This window comes from Mauremys reevesii, linkage group 6, assembly GCF_016161935.1.
Source record: "Mauremys reevesii isolate NIE-2019 linkage group 6, ASM1616193v1, whole genome shotgun sequence".
NCBI lineage: Eukaryota > Metazoa > Chordata > Testudines > Geoemydidae > Mauremys > Mauremys reevesii.
In genome coordinates, this window is record NC_052628.1 from 121,454,562 (window position 1) to 121,478,378 (window position 23,817).

At 51.4% G+C, this 23,817-nt stretch overlaps 1 protein-coding gene and 1 long non-coding RNA gene across 2 annotated transcripts; one reads left to right on the forward strand and one right to left on the reverse strand.

Moving 5' to 3' along the window:
* Positions 1-169: 169 nt before the first annotated feature.
* Positions 170-20,385, reverse strand: LOC120407634. Its single transcript, XM_039543397.1, has 5 exons — positions 20,232-20,385; positions 8,852-9,028; positions 6,602-6,701; positions 4,931-5,061; positions 170-1,842 (listed from the first exon to the last, which is right to left on the reverse strand). Exons 1-5 carry the CDS (start codon positions 20,274-20,276, stop codon positions 1,564-1,566), a joined length of 732 nt encoding a protein of 243 aa, XP_039399331.1. The 5' UTR covers positions 20,277-20,385; the 3' UTR covers positions 170-1,563.
* Positions 20,371-23,446, forward strand: LOC120407635. The gene is made up of 2 exons (XR_005600145.1): positions 20,371-20,808; positions 23,209-23,446. It is a non-coding gene; the product is annotated as an uncharacterized LOC120407635 (long non-coding RNA).
* The last annotated feature ends 371 nt before the right edge of the window (positions 23,447-23,817 follow it).

Sequence of the window (23,817 nt, forward strand, 5' to 3'; positions counted from 1 at the left end):
ACTCCTTCACTCTTCAAAGCCCCCTGAAGTCAGTTGAAAGGCACTCCCTGACTTCCATGAATGTTGTATCTAGCCTGCGGCTTCTCACTTACAAACCTTTTATTACTAGAATGGGGGGCTTTTTCAGCTAGTCACCCACAAAGGAGAAAAGATCACATTTCACCCAGTCCAACCGTTTTCAAAAAAGGGTTATATTTTTTGACTTATGTGATTAAAAGTTGAGTCAAGAACCTTAATATTACATTTAGTTTAAAATACACACAAGGTAAGACAATTGCATTTCCCAGACATGGTTTTGTGTTGAAAACAACTCAAGCAAGAAAATCATGTTTCTTAACTACTGGGGAGTAGATGGAGTTTGTCCATGATCCATTTACAAAAGAGACATTTTAAGAAAAGTTGTGAGAAACAGATTGGATAGAGGAAAGTTAGTTGCAGTGTTGCCAACCCAAAGTGTTGAAAAATCCTAGGTCAGGCAGTAAAACGTTATGAGACTGTCATAGAAATCAAGAGATTTGACAAAGTAAACTGGGCAGTTCTTTGTCATGAGGTTTGTAAGCCTTTAGGGTGCACATGAGTCATGTTTTCAAGCTTTTCTCTGCAACAGTGAGGGCTAGAACCTTTCTTTTTTAAACAATGGAATCTGAGATTCTCACTCACAATCACCTCACTCCAGCAGGTAGGGCTTTAAGAAAAACACCATATATCAAAATACCTTTGATAAAATTGCAAGAATTGGCAACACTGTATCATGCATACAAATACTTGATTCCTTCACCACTCAGCATTCAGACGAGAATTTCTTCATCTGAGCATTTGAAGAAAAAAGAAAATATATTTCACTGTCAGTGACTCTACAGGCCTGTTACTCCTGATATGGGACCTGTGATTGAGTAAAAACTTCCCACTGTCACACCTGCACTGCACAGCTCTGCTCAGTCTGGCACTAAGGGCCTGATCCAACTTCCAATGAAGCCTAGCAGAGACTTTCCACTGACACCAGTGAGATGTTTTGGAATGATTGTGCTGTTACAGCAGCAGCATTATGTTTGCATGGCAGGATCACATAAGAGTAATTAATAGGGTTGAGGACATTCCCTTCTCCCCAACCCTTATTTATATATTAATCTCTGATAAGTAGCAAAAGTGCCATGAGAAATTATTACAGCCCTTCACTATCTGACAAGGGTACTATACTACAGATACTCAAAAGCTCATCTGGTATTTACTCTAATATTACAGATGTGATGAAAAAGTTGCCATGCAGCTTGTTTATAAATCACAATATGTTACCCAGCCAGTTTATCACAATCTAAACAAGGTTTAAGACAAAAGTTTTGATCTTGCAGCTACTTTAGGAATTAAAAGCGTTAGGACTGGCCCATGGTTGAAAACCCTTTCCCAGCTTTTTGCATGCTGGAGGAAAGTGTAACCCATTTCCCCATCCGATCTCTTCTGGTAACAATTGGCTATTAGCTTGTGCCTTTTATATATATTCAGTAACTAGCAACGTTAGCCACAGCATTAAGTGCTTGATATGTTTTCACAAAATTGTGGGCAGCATTAGAGAGTTTCTGCCTTCTCCTTGTCCCGAGGTATTCTGCCCATGGTGTAGAATTCTTCGTTTGGACGCAGATCGGTAAAGTGAGCTATACGATTAGACATGGCAAAAAAGGAGGCAATTGTGCCTATGTCCCAAGCATCTTCCCGGTCAAAACCCTGAGCCTCCAGCTTTTGGAAGTGCTCTTCAGTTATGTTATCAGCGTGACTGACTGCAAGAGCAAACTCCAGCATTGCCTGCTCCCGTTCACTTAGATCGGCCAGTTTCCAATTCACAACAACCTGCAAGAAAGAAAGAAAAAGAAAAAAAGCTACAGAGAAACGTATTCAGCCTATAAAACAATTGCAGCTGGGTCAAAAACTTAAGAACTTTTCATTCATCAAGGCTATTGGCAGGCTGTCTGGAGTGGCTCACAACCGTGAGTGCCAATCTCAGGTCAGACTGTCAGAAAGCAGGGCAGATACCCCAAATTGATGGTATATTCTATCATTAGATTTCACCAAGCCAGTAACAAATGTGCACTCCTGGATCACTGTACTAGTCTCACTATGGAGTCACAGTCAGCTCTCCAGTCTATCTTGCCATCCAGACAAACTGGACTTCATGATAAAAGGTTTTGTAAACCAAAAACCACATCACATTAGGTTACTCCCAATCCCAAAGGATCAGTCACTTACCCCAGATCAATTTGGTACTCTGGATCTCACAAAGACAACACTGACAGCCAATTCTCTAGTAAACTAACTAAAGATTTATTAGCTAAGAAAAGAAATCAGTTAGTGAGAGGTTAAAGCAGGTAAAATATATTAACAGGTGAGTCAAAGTTTGTAATCCAAAAGGATAGCAGAGATGTAGTGGTCTGCTAGTTTCCCCAAAGTCTTTCAGGGTTACCCAGAATAACTCTGGGGATCTCCGTCTCCTTGTCCAGAAATTCCACTCTATTAGAATTCAAACTGTCCAGAGATGCAGGATTATTCTTTTGAATCAGTATTTATAGTTCATACTCACAAAAGACAATCTAACTAATGTCTTCACCCACAAGGCCAGTGAATTTCCATTGTTGAACACAATGGCCCTTGCTTTGAAGTTAGCACTCTTCTTCATTTACATTTCAAAGGCTCCAATCACATTTGGTGGGTAATTTAATTACAGGGATATACACAATGTAAAAGGTAATGGAAGAGCAAACAATCCTACATTAGTTTTCATGAAGTTTACATATCAAGTACATTCTCCTCTTAACAGTAACACACACTTTTGATCTAGAGTTAAGAAGTTACAGGGATATGCATAATGTAAAGCGACAAAAATAAACAGGTTATAGATAAGTGAAGACAATACCATTAATATTTCCTTTGAACCAAACTAATACAACTGAATTGGCCTGTGTTGTGGGAGAGGTACACCCTGTCAGCCCCTTAGGGCAGTATGGCTTCGCAGCCCAAGTCACTAAGGCAGACCTGGGCTTCAGGGCAGTATGGCCCAATGGCCAGAGTCTACGTAATGGCCTCCAGCAGCCCAATTCACCTCCCTGCCCATTGGCAGTCTCCACAGCAGGTCAGATGGGATAGGGGGACCCGAGCCCACCCTTCTCCACCATGTCCTGACCCAGGGCCCTAGGGAACCAATACCTTGCTGCTCAGTCTCCTGTCTCTACCATCCCATTCCCTGGGTTGCATCCTACCCCTTCTTCCAATGCAGGGGGTCCCGTGGCAATCGCTGCCTTGCCTCTGTCAGCCTCAGTGGTTGGCTAGAGTTTGGTAGAGGCACCAACCTGGATAGCATCAGCATCTGGTGGATCCAACAGTCTCCCAGCGGAAGCCTGCAGCATGTATCTGCGCTCATCAGCAGTCCACCCAGCCCGAGCTGCTCCCTCTTGTACTGTGGTTCCAGTTGGAGTGTGCTCAGCTGGGGTGAGGGGGCGTGGCTTCCTCAGCCTATAGCATGGGATTAATCCCCTCCAGCCCAGTGCAGGGTAGGTACACCCTGTCACAGTCTGATTACACTACAATATCTTTTGACACGCCTTTAATTTCTATTAGCATCTGAGGGAATTAGCCTGCAGTCCTGTCCTGAACTGGCACCTGGGTAGACAGCGTCACAGCTATGTTTTGTTTCATGGAAGAACTGAGAGAGGTTCACTAGAAAATGTTTCCTCCTAGGAGAGAGACAAGTACTGAAAAGACATATGCAATGGCAGCAAAGGAGAAATGAAGGCCAGCATTTTCCCAGATTGGCCACTGATTCTGGGTACCCCATCTTGAGAGCCCAGGGGCAGCTAACTGTCAGAAGTGCAGTGTCACAACTCCAGCTGAAGTCAACGGAAGCTGTAGGTTTGCTCAGCACATCTGAAAAATCTGGCCTGGCCTGGATCAGGCAGGCCCCCAACCAGTATCAGATTTCGGGGTAGTGCAATGTGGCTTTGCCCCCTCCCCCTCCATTCTAGCACCACTGGAGTTCTGACAGAATGGAGAATTCTCCCCTGGTAGCTGGGCTGGTCCATTTCTCTGTGACCTGCTCCTGGCTGTTGTGGTAGAGAAGTATCTCTTTTTCTTTCAAATTCAGTGTCTCCCCCTGCATATGGCAGGCCCTAGATGCACTGGGACTGTAGCAGTACCAGTGAGCATATGGGAAAAAGGGAAAAGCCACACAGAGGCTATGCAGAGGGGGCCAGACATAGCCAGCACACTGAAGATCACTGCTTTGTAGTAGGTCTCTCCAGAGCAGAGGTGGGAGCAAGTTAGTGATGTTATTGGCCATTTCCTGCACAAATCATCTGATGGAAACCCCCACACAAGGTGGGAAGAGGAAGAAGATTTAGTTTCCTCTGAACCCTACCAGAGATGCCATGCACATAGCCTGTTTACCTGGGCTATGCAGAGGTCATCAGGATTTGGTCCTCACAAGCAATTTTCAGACCTTCCTGCCACTAAAAATATGAGTGTGAATTAAAATAGTGCACTATCAATTTGAGGAGTGCTTCAATGCTCCTCAGATGTCAAGGATGGATTAAACAGTCCCCACTAAAGCTTTCTACTAAATTCTGCATTAGCTTATTGTGCTGGCTGTTAACGGAGGATAACCCAGTCGTGGGCAGAGAAACAAATGGACTAGCTTAGAGAAAGATTGCTTTTGTATTAGGCCCCAATCCTGCAAACTGCTTCACTCAGGCCCAGTGGGGTCCATCTGCATGGCACAGATTGTAGGACTGGAACCTTAGACATCTTCAGCAGTCAGGAAAAGAAGAGACTTTATTTTGATTATATTTTTCCCCATCTCAAGACAGCCTACAAAGCAGGCACAGAGTATGCCCTTTTGTTCTGATAGTTTCATTACTCCGTTTAAAAACAAACAAACAATCCCACTAACCTGATCCGCCAAAGCTGGCTTTTTAGAATATATCCGATGTAACGCACCGTGCGCAATTACACAGTAGGGGCATCTGTTAACAACGCTTGTAGCCACAACAATAAGTTCTTTGTCAGCCTTGCTGAGTCTTCCTGTTGGGGGAAAAATAAATAATCTAAGGGGGACTTCTTATTGAAACTTTTCATTTTATTACAAAAGAATACACACGGCTCAATGGTACTGGGAAATAACAGATGCTGTACAGTCAGCGGTTGGCATGTACTGAAGCATGCAAGAAAGTATACAGAGAGACATCTTGACTACAGGGGTACTGGAACAATTTGTATAACTGGGGGTGGGGTGAGAGTCATTGAACCAAACTGTAAACCCTGTTTATGATGGAAACCACTTCAAGCCAGGGGGTGCTGCCACATCCCCAACACCCCTAGTTCCAGCACCTATGTTTGCCTAGTACAGTTTTGCCAGTAATTTAATAGAGGGTTGAATCCTGCAGTTCTCACTCAGGCAAAATTCCTATTTAAATTTTGATGGGATAAGGACTGCACATTTGATCCATAGATAATTAGGGCCCTAACTTTCAAACAAAAGTAATTGTACTCATGTAAGTAGTTAGTGGAACTGCTAATTAGTCCTTATTTCAGAGTCAAATGATTAATAAGTTTGCATCAGAATGTGACTTGAGCTGTGATAGAGTACAGTAGACACTGGAGCTGCTGACAGGAGACTTGGAGGGCAGAGAAGAAAGAAAAATAAAGATCCTTCTAGAATTGAGGGGAGGGGGGCACGGCTCAAGCTTACTCGGCAGCTACTAGCCAGCCACTTTTGCAAAATATGAAGCCACAAGCAAAGACCCGGGAGAACACCATGGTAGTAGATGCAGCGCCCTCTGAAAGGTGTAGTCACACACCAAGGCTCTTGTACCTTAGTGACAGCCCCACCTCTGAAGACAACTCTTCTATATCTGCCTCTAGCTAACAGGGGTTGGATCATTTTTTTGAAGCCAACAGAGGTTGGGCCAAATTTTCAAGGCGTCTTAAGAGATTCAGACTTTATGGAAATGTCCTCCAAGGTAAAATAAATTAGAGGACTTCTCCCATATTGAAAATGTCACACATACAGAAATGTTCCTAATACAATGTTTTCTAAAGATTTCTATGTGATTTGAGCACACTGAACACTGCACTTGGTCAAAACCCCTTCAGTACTGAAAGAGCCAACAGGCACCTCTGTTTTCATTAGAGAAACACTCAAAGCATATCCTGCCACCTGACTGCTTCCAGAGACTGTTGCAAAAAGGTATCACATTATTACTGCTCCCACCGGATAGGGATAACTTTGCTGGCTTAGAAATCCACAAAGCATAACACCGAGCAACTGTGCAGCCCTGCTTGCCCTGCCAGCTGGTTTTGAACCCAGGACTAAAAGCATGAGCCTCAAATATTATTTCAGCTGAAAGCAGCAGCAGACTCAAACCTCTTATGTGGACCAGCCAGACCTCACTGAGTGTGGAGTAACACTGCATGCTGGATCATGTAGTCTCTGCTGGCTGTAACTCTCTAGGTCAAGATGAGGCTGGCTGCAGGACATACAGAACTCAGATCCAAGCACCACATTTTAGCTACTTTTGACCTACAAAGCTACACGCAGTTTCAAGGCTGCTGCTTAGTTTACCTGTCTCTTTGTTCATGATGGCATTGTAATATGCGAAGAATGCTCTGAATTCCGCAGGCCGATGAGACATCACACTGAACACATTGGGCAAAAATCCACTCTGTTCAAGGATTAAAGAGAAGAGAAGTCAATGGCTGTAACCTTACTACAGAGAGCCCACGCTACAAAAGCTCAAGGTGGAAAATACATACAATGGGGCTGATCGGCCCTGTGCTGGTAGTGATGGGGTTAACGAGGCAGGTATGCTCCACACTACGGACTGGACCCAGCTGATCCTGCCCATCATGCCTACGGCCAATGTCAGTCATGGAGTAGGGTGATAAAAGGAGGCGGCCTTGACCAGCTCAGGGCTGGCCAGGGACGAAAGCAGAGTCCTACATCTCTTTCAAAGAGGGATGCTGGGTTCCAGCCCAAGCTTGGGGCAACCTCCTACCTGGTGGCAGTGACAATAGGGCCCAGGGAGACTGTGGAAAGAAACTGGCCAAGCAAACCCTGAGCAGAAGGGCAGGGTCCTGCTGAGATCCCTCGCATGCCCCTGAGTTTGGAGTTCACAGCTGGCCTTTTGTTTTCTTGGACTCTAATGCTTTGGAAAGGGTTGGACTCCAGTGTGCCCAGGCATGCGACACTGGATTGGAGCAAGGGTGTCAGCTGACTGTCAGAGACCCACAGGTGGGTGGGCTGCGCTTTGATGGGCCACAAGGGGGCACTGCTTAGACAGCCCAGTTACAATACACTTTGGCCTATGCCATGTTTTACTGATATAATGACGTCAGTTGGGGCTTCAGGCACCACTGTCATACAAATAACTAAGAGCTGGTCAGGGGCAGAGAGGCAGAGTTATTGCTTCTGAGTCCTCCTGGCAGGCAGACCCAGGGGGTCTTGTTAGCTCCAATCCAGGGGAATAAAAAGGTACAGACGTGCCAGCAGGAACTAGGGGGAGGGACTCTACAAACCACCAGCCTCAATAGAAAGTTGTGATGCCTGTAAAAGAGGAATAGCCTGGCAGACTCCACAAGGGGCCGCTGCAATATAACAGGATCAGGGAGCAGAGACTTTAGCCCAACAGGAAAAAGGTAGGAACTGATTAGGGTGACCAGATGAGAGACATGAAATATCAGGACACGAGGGGGACAAGGGGGGCACGCCAGCGGAGAAAAAAAACCCAAAAAGCAAAAAACGAGAGCCGGCAGCTCCCTGCCTCACCCCCCACCGCACCAGCTCACCTCCGCCTCCCCTAAGCGGGCTGCCGCATCCTGCTTCTCCCCTCTCCCTCCCAGCACTTGCGCCGCCATACAGCTGATTCATGCAAGCCTGGGAGGGAGTGGGGAGGAGGAGGAATGCGGCGTGCTTGGGGAAGAGGCGGGGCCAGGGCGGGGATTTGGGGAGGGATCCAATAGGGCAGAGAGGGGGCGGAGTCGAGGCAGGGAGGGGGCAGAGTTGGGGCACGAGCCCCCTCCGCCTGTGAGCCGGAGTGCAAAATATCGGGACAATTCGCGTCCCAACCGTGGGACAAACAAGTAAATATTGGGACAGTCCGGATAAAATCGGGACGTCTGGTCACCAAGCTCCCAGGAAAGCCTAGCCAAGATCTTCCTTGGTGAGGGTGTTCAGCATGGAGAGAGCCGAGAAGGGGCTAGGGCTAGGAGGCAGCACGGAGAGGAACAGGGCAGGGAAGCAGGGAACAGTGCCCGGAGGGGGGTTCTGGGGAGTGGGACATAAAGGAGCAGACAGGCGTTAGGGGGAAGAGAAAAAGGAGACAAGAGGCCTGATTCTCCATGGCCCTGCACCTTGTGGCGTTGCCTAGAATAAGTACACCCTTTTGGATGCTTTGGGGAAAGGAGAAAAACAAGCAGGAGAAAAATCTTGCCGGCCTTTTCAGTGCATCGTCAGTAATGAAAAGGAAGTTTCAGGTAAGGTTTAACTTCATCCCCTTTTTCCCTAGTAAAACAAACACGGAAGATGGGGAGAAGGGGGAATGGTGCTTGCTGCCCTTTCGAGCGAGAAGCCATTTGGAACCAACAGTCACCTCCTGGAACAAACAAGGTGAATAATAATCATGCTGAGCCACCCAAGTGTTTCTAACCCAGGGCCGGATCCTGCAGGCTGTTCCATGTGGATGGACTGCACAGGACTCCAAGGGTGCCGGGGCCATCCCTAATGCGGATCCAGAAACTGTCTCTCGGTATTGGCCAAACTCAGAGGCTGGGTTGTGTCCTCTGGGAAGAGCTTTTCTCAGCAGACTCTTCTTACCTTCATCTCTACTTCTTCCATGAGCTCCACTATATCGTACGGCAGGTCCTTCTTGTTGGGTATTGGATAGCGCCCAGTCGGCCTCCTGGTGCCCCCTGCCTGTGTACTGTATGCCTGGCTTACGGCTGCCGTTTGCGCTCTTCCCCACAGGCTCCCTGACACAAGGAGAGGCTGAGGCTAGAGAGAGAGGAGGGGGAAGGCTTGTTTAGCCAGATGGATGGTTATTGGCTCCCATCTCTGCTTAGCTGCTCTGATACTGCCTCAGAATTCATGTAAACCACAGCCACTGCTAGATCTCACTTCACCATGACAGCCTACACAACGACCATTGGGAGACAGCATGGTCTAGTGTGCAGGGCACTGGGACAAATGACCTGGCTCTGCCACTGACCTGCGGCATGCTCTTCGCCCCCCTCCCCCACTTTGTGCCTCAGTTTCCCCTTCCACCCTAACTCGACCATAGGCAGCTCAGGGCAAGGACTGTCTCTCAGGATGTGTTTGTAGAGCTCCTAGCACAATGGAGCCCTGATCTCAGCTGGGACCTCCAGGCACTATTGCAGTAATGCGGCAATGACCACACTGGTGTATTATCTTCCCCCTCTCCAATTCTACATGGTATCCTCTTAAAGTCACAAAGGTGTTTCTCAGAACTAACGCACCACAAGCCCATCACTGCAGTATCCTACAAGAAAAAATACATCAAATTAATTAACCAAAATGAATGGCATCAACAAAGGGCTAAATTTGCCACTGGCATAAATGCACCAACCTCTGGGGAATGGCTCTGTGGCCCAGGATAAGCACCTCAGCTTTGGATACCAGTAGTCCTGGGTTCAAATACTGGTCATGCCCTGTCCCTGAGATGTGTATCAACATCAGCAAAAATCAATAGAACCATGCCCACTTATGATGTAGTTAGTGTATGGGCATTTAACTGACACTATGGAAAACAATAGCATTATTTCTAGAGGTTTGCTTTATAAATGTTTGTGCAATAAATTGTCCAGAAACATCTCCCTCAGTAAAGAATGATACTAGGGACTCCTGGATTCAGTTTTTTTTTTAACAAAATCCATCCCAATTCTAAGTACTGTAAAGCAGCACCACCATCCAAAGTACAATCAATTGTTGAAACCTGAGCAATTCCTACCCCATTGGCGTGGGTTTAGTTAACTGGATCACACCCCTTACTTCAGAACTCTGCTGTCCTTGGGTTAGCACAATGCTGCAGCTATGCTTTTTGGGAGCAGCGCCTAATGTGCTTAGCTGTTATGTAGCACTCTTCATCTGTACATCTCAAAGTGTTTTACACAGGAAGGTCAGTATCATTAGCCCCATTCTACAGAGGGGGAAACTGAAGCACGGGGTTGAAGGAAACTTGGCTACGGTCAGATAGTAAGTCAATAGCAGAGCTAGGAATAGAATTTAGGTCCCCCGACTCTTACCACTGAACATCATGTACTCTGTTCCTGCTTTCTCCCAGAAAGGTGTAATAATCCACACATACCCTGCAGCCTAGAACTTCACATATTACCATCCCAGAACCCAGAGCCACCAATGCAATCTTGTGGAAATGCACTGGCTGTCACCTTACCACCACTTTAAAATGGCAATTATACTGCTTGGATCATAAGCACCAGGGATCTCTTTGTTAGCTGTTTGTACAGCACCTAGCACAATGCAGTCCTGGTCTCTGAGTGAGACACAGACACCGCAGTACAAATTACTGTTATTAATCAGGGAAAGAAGTCTGTCCGCGTTGCTTGAAATGGTAAAACAGCTACCTCCAGCAGTCAGATCCTGACGTGTGATTTGAAACCATGCTCTAAAGTGATTTTAAAAGATCCTGCTGTATATGTAAATGACAAAATCTCTAAGAGGAACTATTCTAACAGTATCTTCAGTAGTATCATTGTTAGATAAATGTTGTAGTCAACCAAATATGAGTATTATCACAAAGTCCGATTGCACAGATATTTAAAAAAATTGAATAAGCATATTGGAGGCAATAAAAATAATAAGATTTATGGGTCTAACTGCTAATTCTAAAGGGAAAATTAAAAAATCTGAAGAGATGAACATCTAAGAAACATCACTGAATTGTCCTAAGTGAAAGGAAGTAACAGTTAGTACAATAAATGTGCCCTTTGTTCACCAGATTTTTCTATTCTTCTGGTGAGGGGAAAAAGCAAACAAGAAAGAGAGAGAATTGCTATCCGAACAAGTTGTGTAATTCCCTAACGGTTTGGGTTTTTTTTTAAATCACTTAAATAAATCCGTAACGGAACTTGCCTTCAAACATTTCATCTTATGGAATAAAGCCAAACTAAACATTGTGCAGTTATTGGGTCCAGTCTTGTAAACTCTGACACCAGTGACAGGGGTACTACAACAATTTTAACTGTGGCGGTGCTGAAGGCAGAAACCATGTACTTGGGTTGCTATTACTACTTCAAACCAGGAGTGCAGCAGCACCCGCCCCATACCCCTTGCACCTACGACCATTGATTTTACTCTCTGACTTCAGGAGGACTAGCTCCATGAGTCAGTTACATGCATAAGTGTGTGCCATTGCAGCCAGTTAGAAAAGACACGTTACATTAAGAGAGACTTTTGCGATTGAAAACATTTAGAAGTCCAAGACGAGAAAAATGGACCAACTCACTGATAGTTGTACAGAAGTCACCTGTTGCTGAAACCAACCAATCACTATATTCAGGAACCCTAGGAGAGCCTTTTCAAAAGCACTCAAGTTCAATGTCTAGATTCTACTTCAAAACAAAAGCTCAAGCTGCCAGTTGAAATCCATTGCCTTTTCCCCCTCTCTTGATCTAGAGTTTGAATTCCGTTTGGCTGTATTGAAATAAAAAAAGTACGGAATGAGGAACAAAACCAAATTAGCTGAAGAGCTGTATGATTCTCCTGCACTTGCCTGCAGGGTGCAGGTAAAGAATTTTTCTGTAGAGATGAGACTCAAGATCATAGCCACAAGTGGAACCAGGAATCCAAATCTGAGAATTTCAGATCTTGCCGCAGACTTTGCCAAGCACTTTAGGTCCCCAGCCCAGTACGTAGCTCACTTCCCTAAACAATATTCATTCAAAGGACATCAGTGTTCGCCCTCCATAAATACCCTGAATGGCCAGTATCCCAGATTCATCCCACAACTGATATAAAATGCCCCAATGTCTCCTGCAGACCTCTCACCCTCCAGATTGCTTTTTTAACTGCAGTTGTCAGTCCCAGCTAAACAGAACCACTATGGGATGGGTAATTTTGAGCCGTTCTTAAGGAAAAGTTTCTGTTACATGCCAACTGGGGAGGATGTACTTAATAAAAAGGAGGTACCAAATACATTTGGTACCAAAGATTTACACTGATTCTCTTGTATACAAATACCTTTGTTTTTCTTTTCATGGAGAAAACGTACATTTAGTACTGTGTTGCTGTGCTGCTGAAGGAAAAATGATTCTGGGTATTGTTTACTGGAATATATGTTGTTTACTTTGTTTGAATGAAGAGCCTCAAACAAATTCCCTAAGATGACTTTGCCTGAAGTAATTTGTTCTTTCAAAATATCCAAATTGTTTTTATTCCATGCACTTAAACATATGAGTGTGATTTTTATTTCCATTGGAGCAAAATTGGTATTTTCAATATTTTAATTACTGCGATAAAAACATTATGGCATAGTCGATGAGAGGTTTTAATTCTTTGGAATCAGTTTGTTTTCTTTTAACCAAGATGACAAAGAATTAATGTAGCAAAATTTTGCAACCTGTACCCTGTAAAATCCCTGCCATATTGGAATGGCTAACAAACGGAATGAAAAATAAAGCATAAATTGAACAAAGTCCTTTTTAAATCTAAATTTCTCATAGCGTTGGACAATATACCTATCTTGTGTTCGTCCAACATGCCCCTATCAGTCTCAGGCAGTGTCTGCCAGCCAGCAGCTGTGGGCCCCGGGCTCCCATCCCACAGGAGCAGGAAGAGACTTGGGGGCTAAGCTGCACAGCAGCTAACATGGGATTTCAAGTAGGGAAGGGACAGGTGGGTGAAGGAGGGATCAGGCTTGGCACAAAGTTGATGGGCTCTTTTTGCTCCCTCCTTCCCACTGCCCTCTGATGAACACGATCAGCTGCTCCCACCTTCCTCGCCCCTCCGCTGCTGAAGTCCCTGGAGGGGAGGGGGTTATTGGAGTCACTGGAGGAGTGGGGAGCTGTATTCAAGGGGCACCATGGCATGGGGGTGGTATTAATTGTTGGAGGGTAGGCAGCATTAACTGAATTTGGGGGCACCACCCATAGGCCTCAAATGACTCCAAGGTGGCACTTTGTGTCATGCTCCAATCGACACACTTAGAATGGCTATCAAGTATGCTACGTGGCTTTAGCAGTTTTTCCTACTAACTTGAATCAAATCCACTGATGCTGTGGCATGGAGCCCACCACGCATGTGATTAGCCTGGCACTGATTGCAAGAGACCTTTCCTGTGCACTGTGCCTGGGCCCGCTGGGAAGATGTGTGCTCCTGTGAGCCTGAGGGCTAGGGAGCAGGAGTCGAGGTCAAAGGATGGGGACTAGGCAAGCAACAGCCCACTGCTCTGCCAGGGCACTAGCCCAGCCCTGCCTGGCAAAGAAGTGACATTACAGAAACACAGCAAAGCAGCCATTCCAGCAAACAGTGGGACAGACAGGGCTAGGGTCTTGCTTGTACCCAAAACGATGTCTGACTCTGGCAGCTGGGGAAAGATTCCCATTCCCAGACGCAGCTTGCAAGAGCGGTTTATTTGAGTCACACAGTGAAGAAGAAAACCTTAAAAACAGCTGGATCCAGCACAACTCTGAGCAGTGTGCTGTGCCTGAAGGCACAGCTGCCCCACAGCTAGATAGCTGTGGCTCCCACTGGCACCCGAGAAGTACCGTATTTTTCCATGTATAAGACGCCCCCATGTATAAGACGCCCCCACTTTTCTAACCCCAAATTCAGGTTTTTGTTTTTTTTTCTCCCCTGCTTTGCCGCTCCGGCCATGCCCCAGGTTTTTTTGTTTTGTCTTCTTTTCCCTCCAGCCGCACTGCAGCTGTCCCCCCCCCCGACTTTGCTGCTCAGGCCCAGGAAGAGGACGCGGAGGTAGGTGTAGAGGGAAGGAGGAGGGCTGTGCGCCCGGCTGGTCTCCGGCGGCAGCCCTGCCCGGCTCCTGCCGCGTCCCTCCCCGGCCGCGCGACTCCTGCCGCCCGGCTCCCCGGCTCTCCCGGTCCCCAGCCGCCCGGCTCTCCCGGTCCCCAGCCGCCCGGCTCTCCCGGTCCCCAGCCGCTGCAGTACCCGGACCGCACTACCGGAGCCGGGGAGCCGCCCGGCTCCCCCGGTCCCCAGCCGCCCGGCTCCCCGTGTCCCCGGCTCCCTCGGTCCCCAGCCGCCCGGCTCCCCGTGTCCCCGGCTCCCTCGGTCCCCAGCCGCCCGGCTCCCCGCGTCCCCAGCCGCCGCTGTGCCCGGACCGCACTACGGGCGGGCAGCCGGGCAGCGGGAGCCAGGCGGCTGGGAGGCGGGAGCCGCCAGCTCCTCGGTCCCCAGCTGCCCGGCTCCCCGGTCCCCAGCCGCAGTGCCCGGACCGCACTAGCCGGGCAGCCCCCAGTCCCCAGCCGCGCGGTGCCCGGACCGCACTACCAGAGCCGGGCGGCCGGGACGCGAGGCGGCGGCTGGGAGCCGCCCGGCCCCCTGGCTCCCCAGCCGCCCGGCTCCCCGGCTCCCCAGCCGCCCGGCTCCGGTAGTGCGGTCCGGGCACTGCGGCGGCTGCGACCCCACCTACCCGGATGCCCGGCTCCGGACACTGCCCGGCCCCGCGCTCCCAGCTCCAGCCGCGGATGGATTGTAGCGCCACCAGCCACGTGCAGGCAGCGCGGTAAGTGGGCAGGGAGGGGGTGTTGGAGAGGGCAGGGAGTTCGGGGTGGGGGTGTATCGGGGTTGGGGGGGTCAGAGGGCAGGGAACAGGAGGCTTACTTCCGTGTATAAGACTACCCTCAATTTTTAGGCTAAGGATTTTAGGAAAAAGTATAGTCTTATACACGGAAAAATACGGTATGCTCTCAGCAGGGCCGGTGCAACCTATTAGGCGACCTAGGGCACTAGGATTAGGGGGGCAGCATTTTCTTCAGCAGTGACCACGGCGGCCAGATCTTCGGCCGCCCCGGTCGTCGCTGGCATTTAGGCGGGGGGAGCTGGGGCAGTGGGAGGGCCACTTGCAGCAAGTAAGGGCGGGGAGGCGGCATGCAGGGGAATTCCCCACCCCAGCTCACCCTGCTCCGCCTCCTCCCCGGGCACGCCATGGCTGCTTCACTTCTCCTGCCTCCCAGGTTTGCGATGCCAATCAGCTTAGGAACCGCAAGCCTGGGGGGCAAGAGAAGTGAAGCGGCAACAGTGTGCTCGGGGAGAAGGCAGAGCAGGGGTGAGCTGGGGCGTAGGGGGGTGCCTCAGGGCGGGTGGGGGTGGGGAGCTGCCGCAGGGGGAGCGCCTCAGGGCAGAGGGGGGAGCTGCCGTGGGGGGTGGAGGGGCTCGGGGATGGGGGAAGGCGCAAGATAGAAGTTTCGCCTAAGGCACGAAACATCCTTCCACCAGCCCTGGCTCTCCGGGGACTGCAGACTGCTGACCAAAGGCCCAGCGCACACCCTGCAAAGTCTGAGGCCCTGACAGAATCGTAGGACTGGAAGGGATCTCGACAGGGCATCGAGTCCTGTCCCCCGCACTCATAACAGGACTAAGCGTAGACCATCCCTGACCCGTGTTGTGCCAGCTGCTAAAGGCTGGATGAATAGGGCAGTCCCGAGTAGCATGGGGAAACATGTTTGTTGCAAAACAACACCTGTGATGATATGGAGCTGGGTTTCAAGCAATAGCAACCCCTCCTTCCCAACTATGTCTTCTGCCCAAGCTGCAGGGCAGGGGGGATCTGGCATTAGGAAGGGGAATTGGATCTGGCCCCGCAGGGCAGAGGGGATCTGGCAGCAGGAGGGGGGTGGGTCTGGCCCCGCAGGGCAGGGGGGATCTGGCAGCAGGAGGGGGGGTGGGTCTGGCCCCGCAGGGCAGAGGGGATCTGGCAGCAGGAGGGGGGTATTGGCCCCACAGGACAGAGGGGATCTTGCAGCAAGAGGGGGTGGGTCAGGCCCCACAGGGCAGAGGGGATCTGGCAGCAGGAGGGGGGGATCTGGCCCCACAGGGCAGAGGGGATCTGACAGCTGGAAGGGGTGGATCTGGCCCCGCAGGGCAGAGGGGATCTGACAGCTGGAGGGGGGGATTTGGTCCCCCAGGGCAGAGGGGATCTGGCAGCTGGAGGGGGGGATTTGGCCCCACAGGACAGAGGGGATCTTGCAGCAAGAGGGGGTGGGTCAGGCCCCACAGGGCAGAGGGGATCTGGCAGCTGGAGGGGGGGGATCTGGCCCCACAGGGCAGAGGGGATCTGACAGCTGGAAGGGGTGGATCTGGCCCCGCCGGGCAGAGGGGATCTGACAGCTGGAGGGGGGGATTTGGTCCCCCAGGGCAGAGGGGATCTGACAGCTGGAGGGGGGGATCTGGCCCCGCAGGGCAGGGGAGATCTGACAGCTGGAGGGGGGGGATCTGGCCCCAGAGGGCAGGGGGGATCTGGCAGCTGGAGGGGGGGGGGATCTGGCCCCGCAGGGCAGAGGGGATCTGGCAGCTGGAGGGGGGGGGATCTGGCCCCGCAGGGCAGAGGGGATCTGGCAGCTGGAGGGGACTGGATCTGGCCCCGCAGGACAGAGGGGATCTGGCCCCACAGGGAAGAAGGGTCTGACAGCAGGAGGGGACTGGATCTGGCCCCGCAGGACAGAGGGGATCTGGCAGCTGGAGGTGGGGGATCTGGCCCCACAGGGCAGAGGGCAGGCGGCAGGTTCGTATAATTTTTGGTGGGGCCCAAAATGGTGGTGTCCTTCCCTCCCCCCCCTCCCCCCGCTCTCACCCTGTCAGCCGATATAAAATGAAGCTACAATGTGTCGGCACCACAAGATTACAAGGGTCAATTAAAAGTGGAAAGTCAGAAGCAGCACTTGCCTGCTTCAATATACGGTATTAAATTTTGTTGCACCTGTTGTGACGAAGTGGGAATGTTCTTAATGTTTTCTCTGAATACTGTGTGGGTGCCTCAGTTTCCCCTGCAAGGTGCCAACTGACGGTGTTGGGAACAAAGAGATCAGATGGCCTCCTTGTCCAGAAGGAGACACAAAGGCTAGAGGAGGGAGTGTCAGTTTGGAGCTGGCTGGGGAAATGGGGAGAGGCCCAGAACTTGGGTCTGGGCTCCCCACCCCCCAAGATGGACCTGACTGAGGGGTCCTGTTTTCTGTACCTACAAGCTCTGTTTTAGACTGTGATCCTGTCGTCTAATAAACCTTCTGTTTTACTGTCTGGCTGAGAGTCACATCTGACTGCGGAGTTGGGGTGCAGGGACCTCTGGCTGCCCCAGGACCTGCCTGGGCACACTCGCTGCAGAAAGTGCACGGTGTGGAAGGGCTGAATGCTCCGAGGTCAGACCCAGGAAGGTGTAATAAGCTTCTTGCCCTGGAGACAGTATGCTCCGAAAGAGGAGGCTCCCCCAGAGTCCCAACTGGCTTTGTATGGAGTAGTTCCAAAGCATCCCAGCATCCCCTTCCACACCATGCGCTTCCCGGAAGTCTGCACAGGCACTGACACTCCCTCCTCTGGCCTTTGTCTCTTTTCCAGGAATTAGGAGGCCACCTGATCTCTTTGTTCTCCAACACCTTCAGTTGGCAGTTCACACTGGCCCTCTAGGGCTCTACAACAATCACACCCCCTTATCCCACCATCTAGATCCTTGAGAAATGCATAGGGGAAACTGAGGCACCCACACAGTATTCAGAGAAGAACATTCCCACTTTGTAACACCTGTATACAACTAGTTATATACTTTAAAGGGGTGTAAAATAATCAAGTATTGTGCTAAACACAATGATACTCCAAACTGACCACCAAATTTAAGTTGCACGTTTTTCCCCTCAGGTGAGGGCTCTGGGGTGGGGCTGGGGATGAGGGGTTCACAGTGCAGGAGGGTGCTCAGGGTTGGGGTGCTGGGGGCACAGGGCTGGGGATAAGGAACTTGGGATGCAGACAGGTTGCCCCAGGGCTAGGGCCAGAGAGGACTCCCCCCCCCACCCCGTTACCGGCAGCAGCTAGCTCCAGGGGAGGGACCCCTCCTCTCCCCCCTCCCTGCAGCACACTCACTCTGCACCACAGTCACTGCACATGCTCCTAGGGACTCTCTCAGGTCCAGAAAGCCCACTCACCTCCCCTATGGTGGGTACCGGGTGTCACGGAGTCCCTGGGCGATGCTCTGGAACTGCTCCCCACAAAGCCAGGCAGGACTCTGGGGAGCCTCCTCTCACTCGGAGCAGACTGTCTCCAGGGCAAGAAGCTCATACGGCTTCACCTCCTGGGTCTCTCCTTGGAGCATTCAGCATCCTCTGCCCCTCCGTGCGCTTCCCCCAGCGAGCCTGCCCCAGTGGGGTCCTGGGGAAGCCACAGGGTCCTGCACCCCCACTTCACAGTCAGACGTGACTCTCAGCCAGCCAGTAAAACAGAGGTTTATTCGATGACAGGAACGGGGTCTAAAACAGAGCTTATAGGTACAGCGAACCAAACCCCTCGGCCGGGTCCATCCTGGGGGGCAGTGAGGCAGGATCTCCCCCCCCGCACATCACTCCTTGTCCCCAGCCAGCTCCAGACTAACCACCCTCTCCTCCTCTGCTCAGCCCCTTTCCGGGCCAGGAGGTCACCTGACCTCTTTGTCTCCAACACCTTCAGCTGGCACCTTTGCAGTGAGGGGCCCAGGCCATCAGTTGCTAGGAGACAGAGTGCCAGGCATTTAGGTGCACTGGCCTTTTGCTCTGCAGCAAAGAACTGCATAGGGGACACTGAGGCACCAACACAGTATTCAGAGAAAACATTAAGAACATTCCCAGTTCAGGGGGGGGGGGGAGGGTTTGCCATCATGTGTAGCCTCCCCACCCCTGCTGCTGCCCGGGGGGAGAGCTCCCAAGCACCTGTGTGCCTCCTTCCTTCTCCTCTCTCCCTCTTCCCCTCCCCTGGTGCTCCAAGAGGCTGCTGATCTCTATAGTCTTAGGCAGAAGCAGCACAAACAAAGGAGAGAGTCACGGGCTGTTTTCTTTCAGGCAGGGAAGCTCTGAGGTGGGGCAGGGGAGAAACCCAGCTCCAAATATTGATGGAGCAGAGCCCTCAGCCTTGAATATTCCTGGGGCTTAAGCCCCTCGAGCCCATATAAGTTGGCACCCCTGCGAGAGGGGATCTGGCAGCAGGAAGGGGGGTGGGTCTGGCCCCGCAGGGCAGAGGGGATCTGGCCCCGCAGGGCAGAGGGGATCTGGCAGCAGGAGGGGGTGAGTCTGGCCCCACAGGGCAGAGGGGATCTGGCCCCGCAGGGCAGAGGGGATCTGGCAGCAGGAGGGGGTGGGTCTGGCCCCACAGGGCAGAGGGGATCTGGCAGCAGGAAGGGGGGTGGGTCTGGCCCCACAGGGCAGAGGGGATCTGGCCCCGCAGGGCAGAGGGGATCTGGCCGCAGGAGGGGGTGGGTCTGGCCCCACAGGGCAGAGGGGATCTGGCAGCAGGAGGGGGTGGGTCTGGCCCCACAGGGCAGAGGGGATCTGGCAGCAGGAAGGGGGGTGGGTCTGGCCCCACAGGGCAGAGGGGATCTGGCCCCGCAGGGCAGAGGGGATCTGGCAGCAGGAGGGGATGGGTCTGGCCCCACAGGGAAGACGGGCTCTGGCAGGAGGGGGGTGGGTCTGGCCCCACACGCCAGAGGGGATGTGGCAGCACGAGGGGGGGGGTCTGGCCCCAGGGCAGAGGGGATCTGGCAGCAGGAGGGGATCTGGCCCCACAGGGCAGAGGATCTGGCAGCAGGAAGGGGGGTGGATCTGGCCCGGGCAGAGGGGGTCTGGCCCCACAGGGCAGAGGGGATCTGGCAGCAGGAGGGGGTGGGTCTGGCCCCACAGGGCAGAGGGGATCTGGCAGCAGGAAGGGGGGTGGGTCTGGCTCCACAGGGAAGACGGGCTCTGGCAGGAGGGGGGTGGCTCTGCCCCGTCTATGGAGCCCGTTCAGTGCCCAGCCGGGGGCGGGCAGGAGCCCCAGGAGCTGCGGGGGCTGGGCAGACGCAGGACCGGGAACTGGCAGCCCGAGGCAAACGCCTCTGCCCCGTCCCCGGCCGCTCCCGCGGGGAGACCCGGCTCCAGCCCCCCGCGGGCCCCCGAGCCCCTGGAGCTCGCGCCCCGGCCCCGAGCAGCGCCGCGCCGCGGGCTCCAGGGCCCGGCTCCCCGCCCCTCGGCTCCCCCGGCCGGGCCGCACTCACCGAGGCGCGGCGCGGCCGCAGCAGGCGCAGGAGCGGCCCCCTCATGGCGCTGGCGGGCGGGAAGTGCCCAGGCTGCCGCCGGCGGGGACCCGCCCCGGCCCGGCCCGCTCCGCCCCGCCGCGCCCGGAGAGGGGCGGGTCCGGGTCACCCCCAGCGCGGGGAGGGCGATTCCCGGCGGCCCGCCTGAGCCTCACCCCCGGCGCAGGGACACAGCAGCCCGGCCCGGGGCATCCAGCCCCGGACCCGGGGGAGTAGCCGGGGCTCAGCTCCTCCGACACAGTCCCCGGCTCACCCTGCCGGCCCGCACGGCGCCTTACAAAGGCGGCCAGTGTCTTCATCCGCGCTTCCCAGAGGGGGAAACTGAGGCACGGAGACTTGCCTGCCGTCACCCAGAGCCAGTAACAGTCCCCCCAGTCTGCCCAGCCCAAGGAGTTTGCGCACAGATGGCAGCTGAACAAGGGACTTTTCTGGCCCTGCTTTCCCTGGCTGGAGCCACAAGACGAGTGGCTAGTCGTAGCTGGGCCCAAGGTGGGTGGCAGGATCACCAAGCACATTGGAATCGCTGGAGAAGAAATAAGTGAGTGGTAAAGTGCCTTGCCCCCGCAGGGTGAATGAATCGGTGCTTTTATCTCATCGAGTTTAAGGCCAGAAGGGATCCCTAGATCATCTAATCTGACCCCACCACTGCCCATATATCACAGGCCACCAACACCACCCAGCACCACACACTGATCCAACAACCAAAACAAGACCAAAGTCAGTGAGCCCCCCCGGAGGGTAGACTATTATGTGTCACAGACAGAGAACAGGAGGGACCGAGGTGCACCTGTGCCCAAGGCCCCTGCAATGGCAGGGAAATGACTACATGAGATATACCCAGATAATTCTGCTAGTTACCCACACACTGCAGAGGAAGCTGAACACCCCTCCCTCCCATCACTGCCAGTCTGACCTGGTTCAAAATGGCAGTCAGTTAGACCCTGAGCATGTGAGCAAGAACCAGCCAGCCAACACCTAAGAGAGAGAATACTCAGTGCCACCTCAAAGCCCTGGCCCTCCCTGTCCAATATCCCATCTTCAGTCCTGGTCATCCCTGATGCTTCAAAGGAACCTTATAAACCCCCACAGAATACAGTGGAGGGGGGGATTCCTTCCTGACCCCTGCCAGTGGCTGGCTGAAACCCTGAAGCATGAACTTTAGGAACATAAAATGTAAACTTGCAGTGAGACCCAGGGCTTTTGCGCCCTGCCCCACATCATCATGAGCAACCATGTCATACAATCTCACTCAAATTTGTCCAACTGTCTCTTAAAACTAATTATGGTAAGTCATTTGCTCTATCAGCTCCTATTGGGAGACTGTTCTAGGTCCTCTGATAGTAAGAAACCTTTTAATTTCCAGCATGAATTTGTTCATGGCCAGTTTATTTGTTCTTGTGTCAGCCTTGTCCTTTAGCTTCGATAGCTCTTCACCCTCATTGGTATTTACCTCCCCCCCCACACACACATGGTGTATTTAGAGAGCGTGATATCCCCCTCATCCTTCTTTTTGTGAGACTAAACAAGAGAACAGCATATTAGAAATACTTATTTCCTGAAGGTTGCCAAGATAGTGGGATAGCAGGAGAGTCTGGGGGCACCCGGGGCCTAGGGAATCTCCCCTCCATCCCCCTCTAAAGCCCAGAGTCCCAGAAACCACAATTAGCCTGGAGTGGGATTAGGGGAAACCAGGAGGCCAAATAGACCCCAGAGCACAGCTGAAATCTCACTGATTCTTTGCGGCCCTTCAGTGGAGATCGCTTTATTCCAAGTAAAATAATAAAATGCTTTAGTGGCCAGTGACTTTCCCAAGGCCATGCAGCGACTCACTAAGAGATTACGATTAGAACGCAAGAGTTCCTGTTTCCCGTCTCATGATCAGTCCGGTAGGCCAGTTGTATCCTGGTCATATCCATTTAGCACCAAGGAAAGGCAGAGTGGTTGGAACCCTCTGGGGCCTATTGGTGAGCACCCTCTCCCCCCACTGTTTCAGAACCCCAGAATTAGCCCATGCACTGTCGTGTCAGATTGAGAAGCCAAGCCCAGCAAATATATTGGATGAGTTTCCCAGGAGCATTTTAAAGAATCTCAAGAAATCCTGATGATCACTTCCTTACCCTGACACACACAATTTTAGATGAAAGCGACAAAGAGTCCTGTGGCACTTTATAGACTAACAGACGTATTGGAGCATAAACTTTCCTGGGTGAGCATAAGCTTTCGTGGGTGACTATTCAGAATATTATTCACCCACGAAAGTTTGTGTTAGTCTATAAGGGCCACAGGACTCTTTGTCGTTTTTTACAGGGGGCTACCCCTCTGAATTGTAGATTAATCATTTCCAAGCCTTTGGAGAGAAAACATCCAGGATAACATCTGTTTACACTGTGTGCTAATCCAGTTAAATCCATTCCTGGCAACATGCCCGACAAATCCAGATACATCCTTTGAGATAACCGCGTTTGATGTGAGTTTGTGAAGAGGAGCGAGATGTGGGTAGAAAAGTTTACATTAAAGAGTTTCTAATGACAAATGGGATAGACATTGTGTATTGGGTTGTTATAATGTGTGCTGCGCAGTTAATGGGCAACCACTGTTTTGCTTCTGTTATGGACATCAAAGATAATGTGCTGTGTCCTGCAGGCTTTTATCTTAGTCAAATACATTAATTAAACAGAAGAAGTAGTCAGTGTGGCCAGCTAGATCAATGCTTGCCTGTCCTCCCCAGAGCTGCTGTTCAAATTTACAGAAAAGGCAGGCATATAATTAGTTTGGGGGTTCCAGGCAAAGCTTTTATGTAACATAGTGACTTGGGCCCAGATCCTCCAAGGAGCCAGCAATACCAGTAACTGCCATTTCACCGCTGTGTAATGTCTGCTTTTTAGTTTACCGTTTCTCTGTATTTTTCCCCCTGTTTGCTTGCTGAGTTGACCTGCAGTTCGCTCATCAAAGAATGCTGATGAGGATTCACAGAGCTACCTTAAGAACATTTCAGAGGAAGGAATCCTCCACATGGGACTAATCTGTGACAGAAGACCCAGAAAATAATTGATTTATGACAAGAATGAGGAGGAACTTGGATGACTTCATGACATGATGTGTGTCAGGGCTCTAAAGACAGCTGTGCTGACCTGTATGCATGCATATTTCACCCCATTACAGCTAAATCAATCTAATTATTGGTGTGAGATCTATTATTAGGTAGGGGCAACATCCTAAACTGCTTAGCAAAATCAGGACAGTAACCACCTGTCATCTCAGGTCCCCTCTAGGCCTGTGCTTGGAGTTGCTATGTGGCTCCTACTCTGCAGACTGTCAGCTGTTCTTCTGAGCTTGCATGAAAAACATTCCTGTTACAAAGTGGGACTTGGTGGGAGTCAGTCAGCTGCACCTGTGGAGAGCCTAACTGCCTTGTCACTTAACTGCTGTCTGCCTTCAGCTTGCTTGCTGGAAAATGGGTATATTTCCCTGCTGTGAGGATAACTTAACACATATTAACTTAAAACATATGTTCCTCTTTGAAACCGAGCTAGCTCAAAGCACTCAA

Excerpts from the sequence above, each read along its gene's own strand:
- LOC120407634 (XM_039543397.1), bottom strand. The coding sequence starts at position 20,276 with ATGAGGGGGCCGCTCCTGCGCCTGCTGCGGCCGCGCCGCGCCTCG. Across the intron at positions 9,029-20,231 it reads TGCGGCCGCGCCGCGCCTCG|CCTCAGCCTCTCCTTGTGTC; the intron begins GTGAGTGCGGCC and ends CTCTCTCTCTAG. Across the intron at positions 6,702-8,851 it reads TGGAAGAAGTAGAGATGAAG|AGTGGATTTTTGCCCAATGT; the intron begins GTAAGAAGAGTC and ends ATCCTTGAACAG.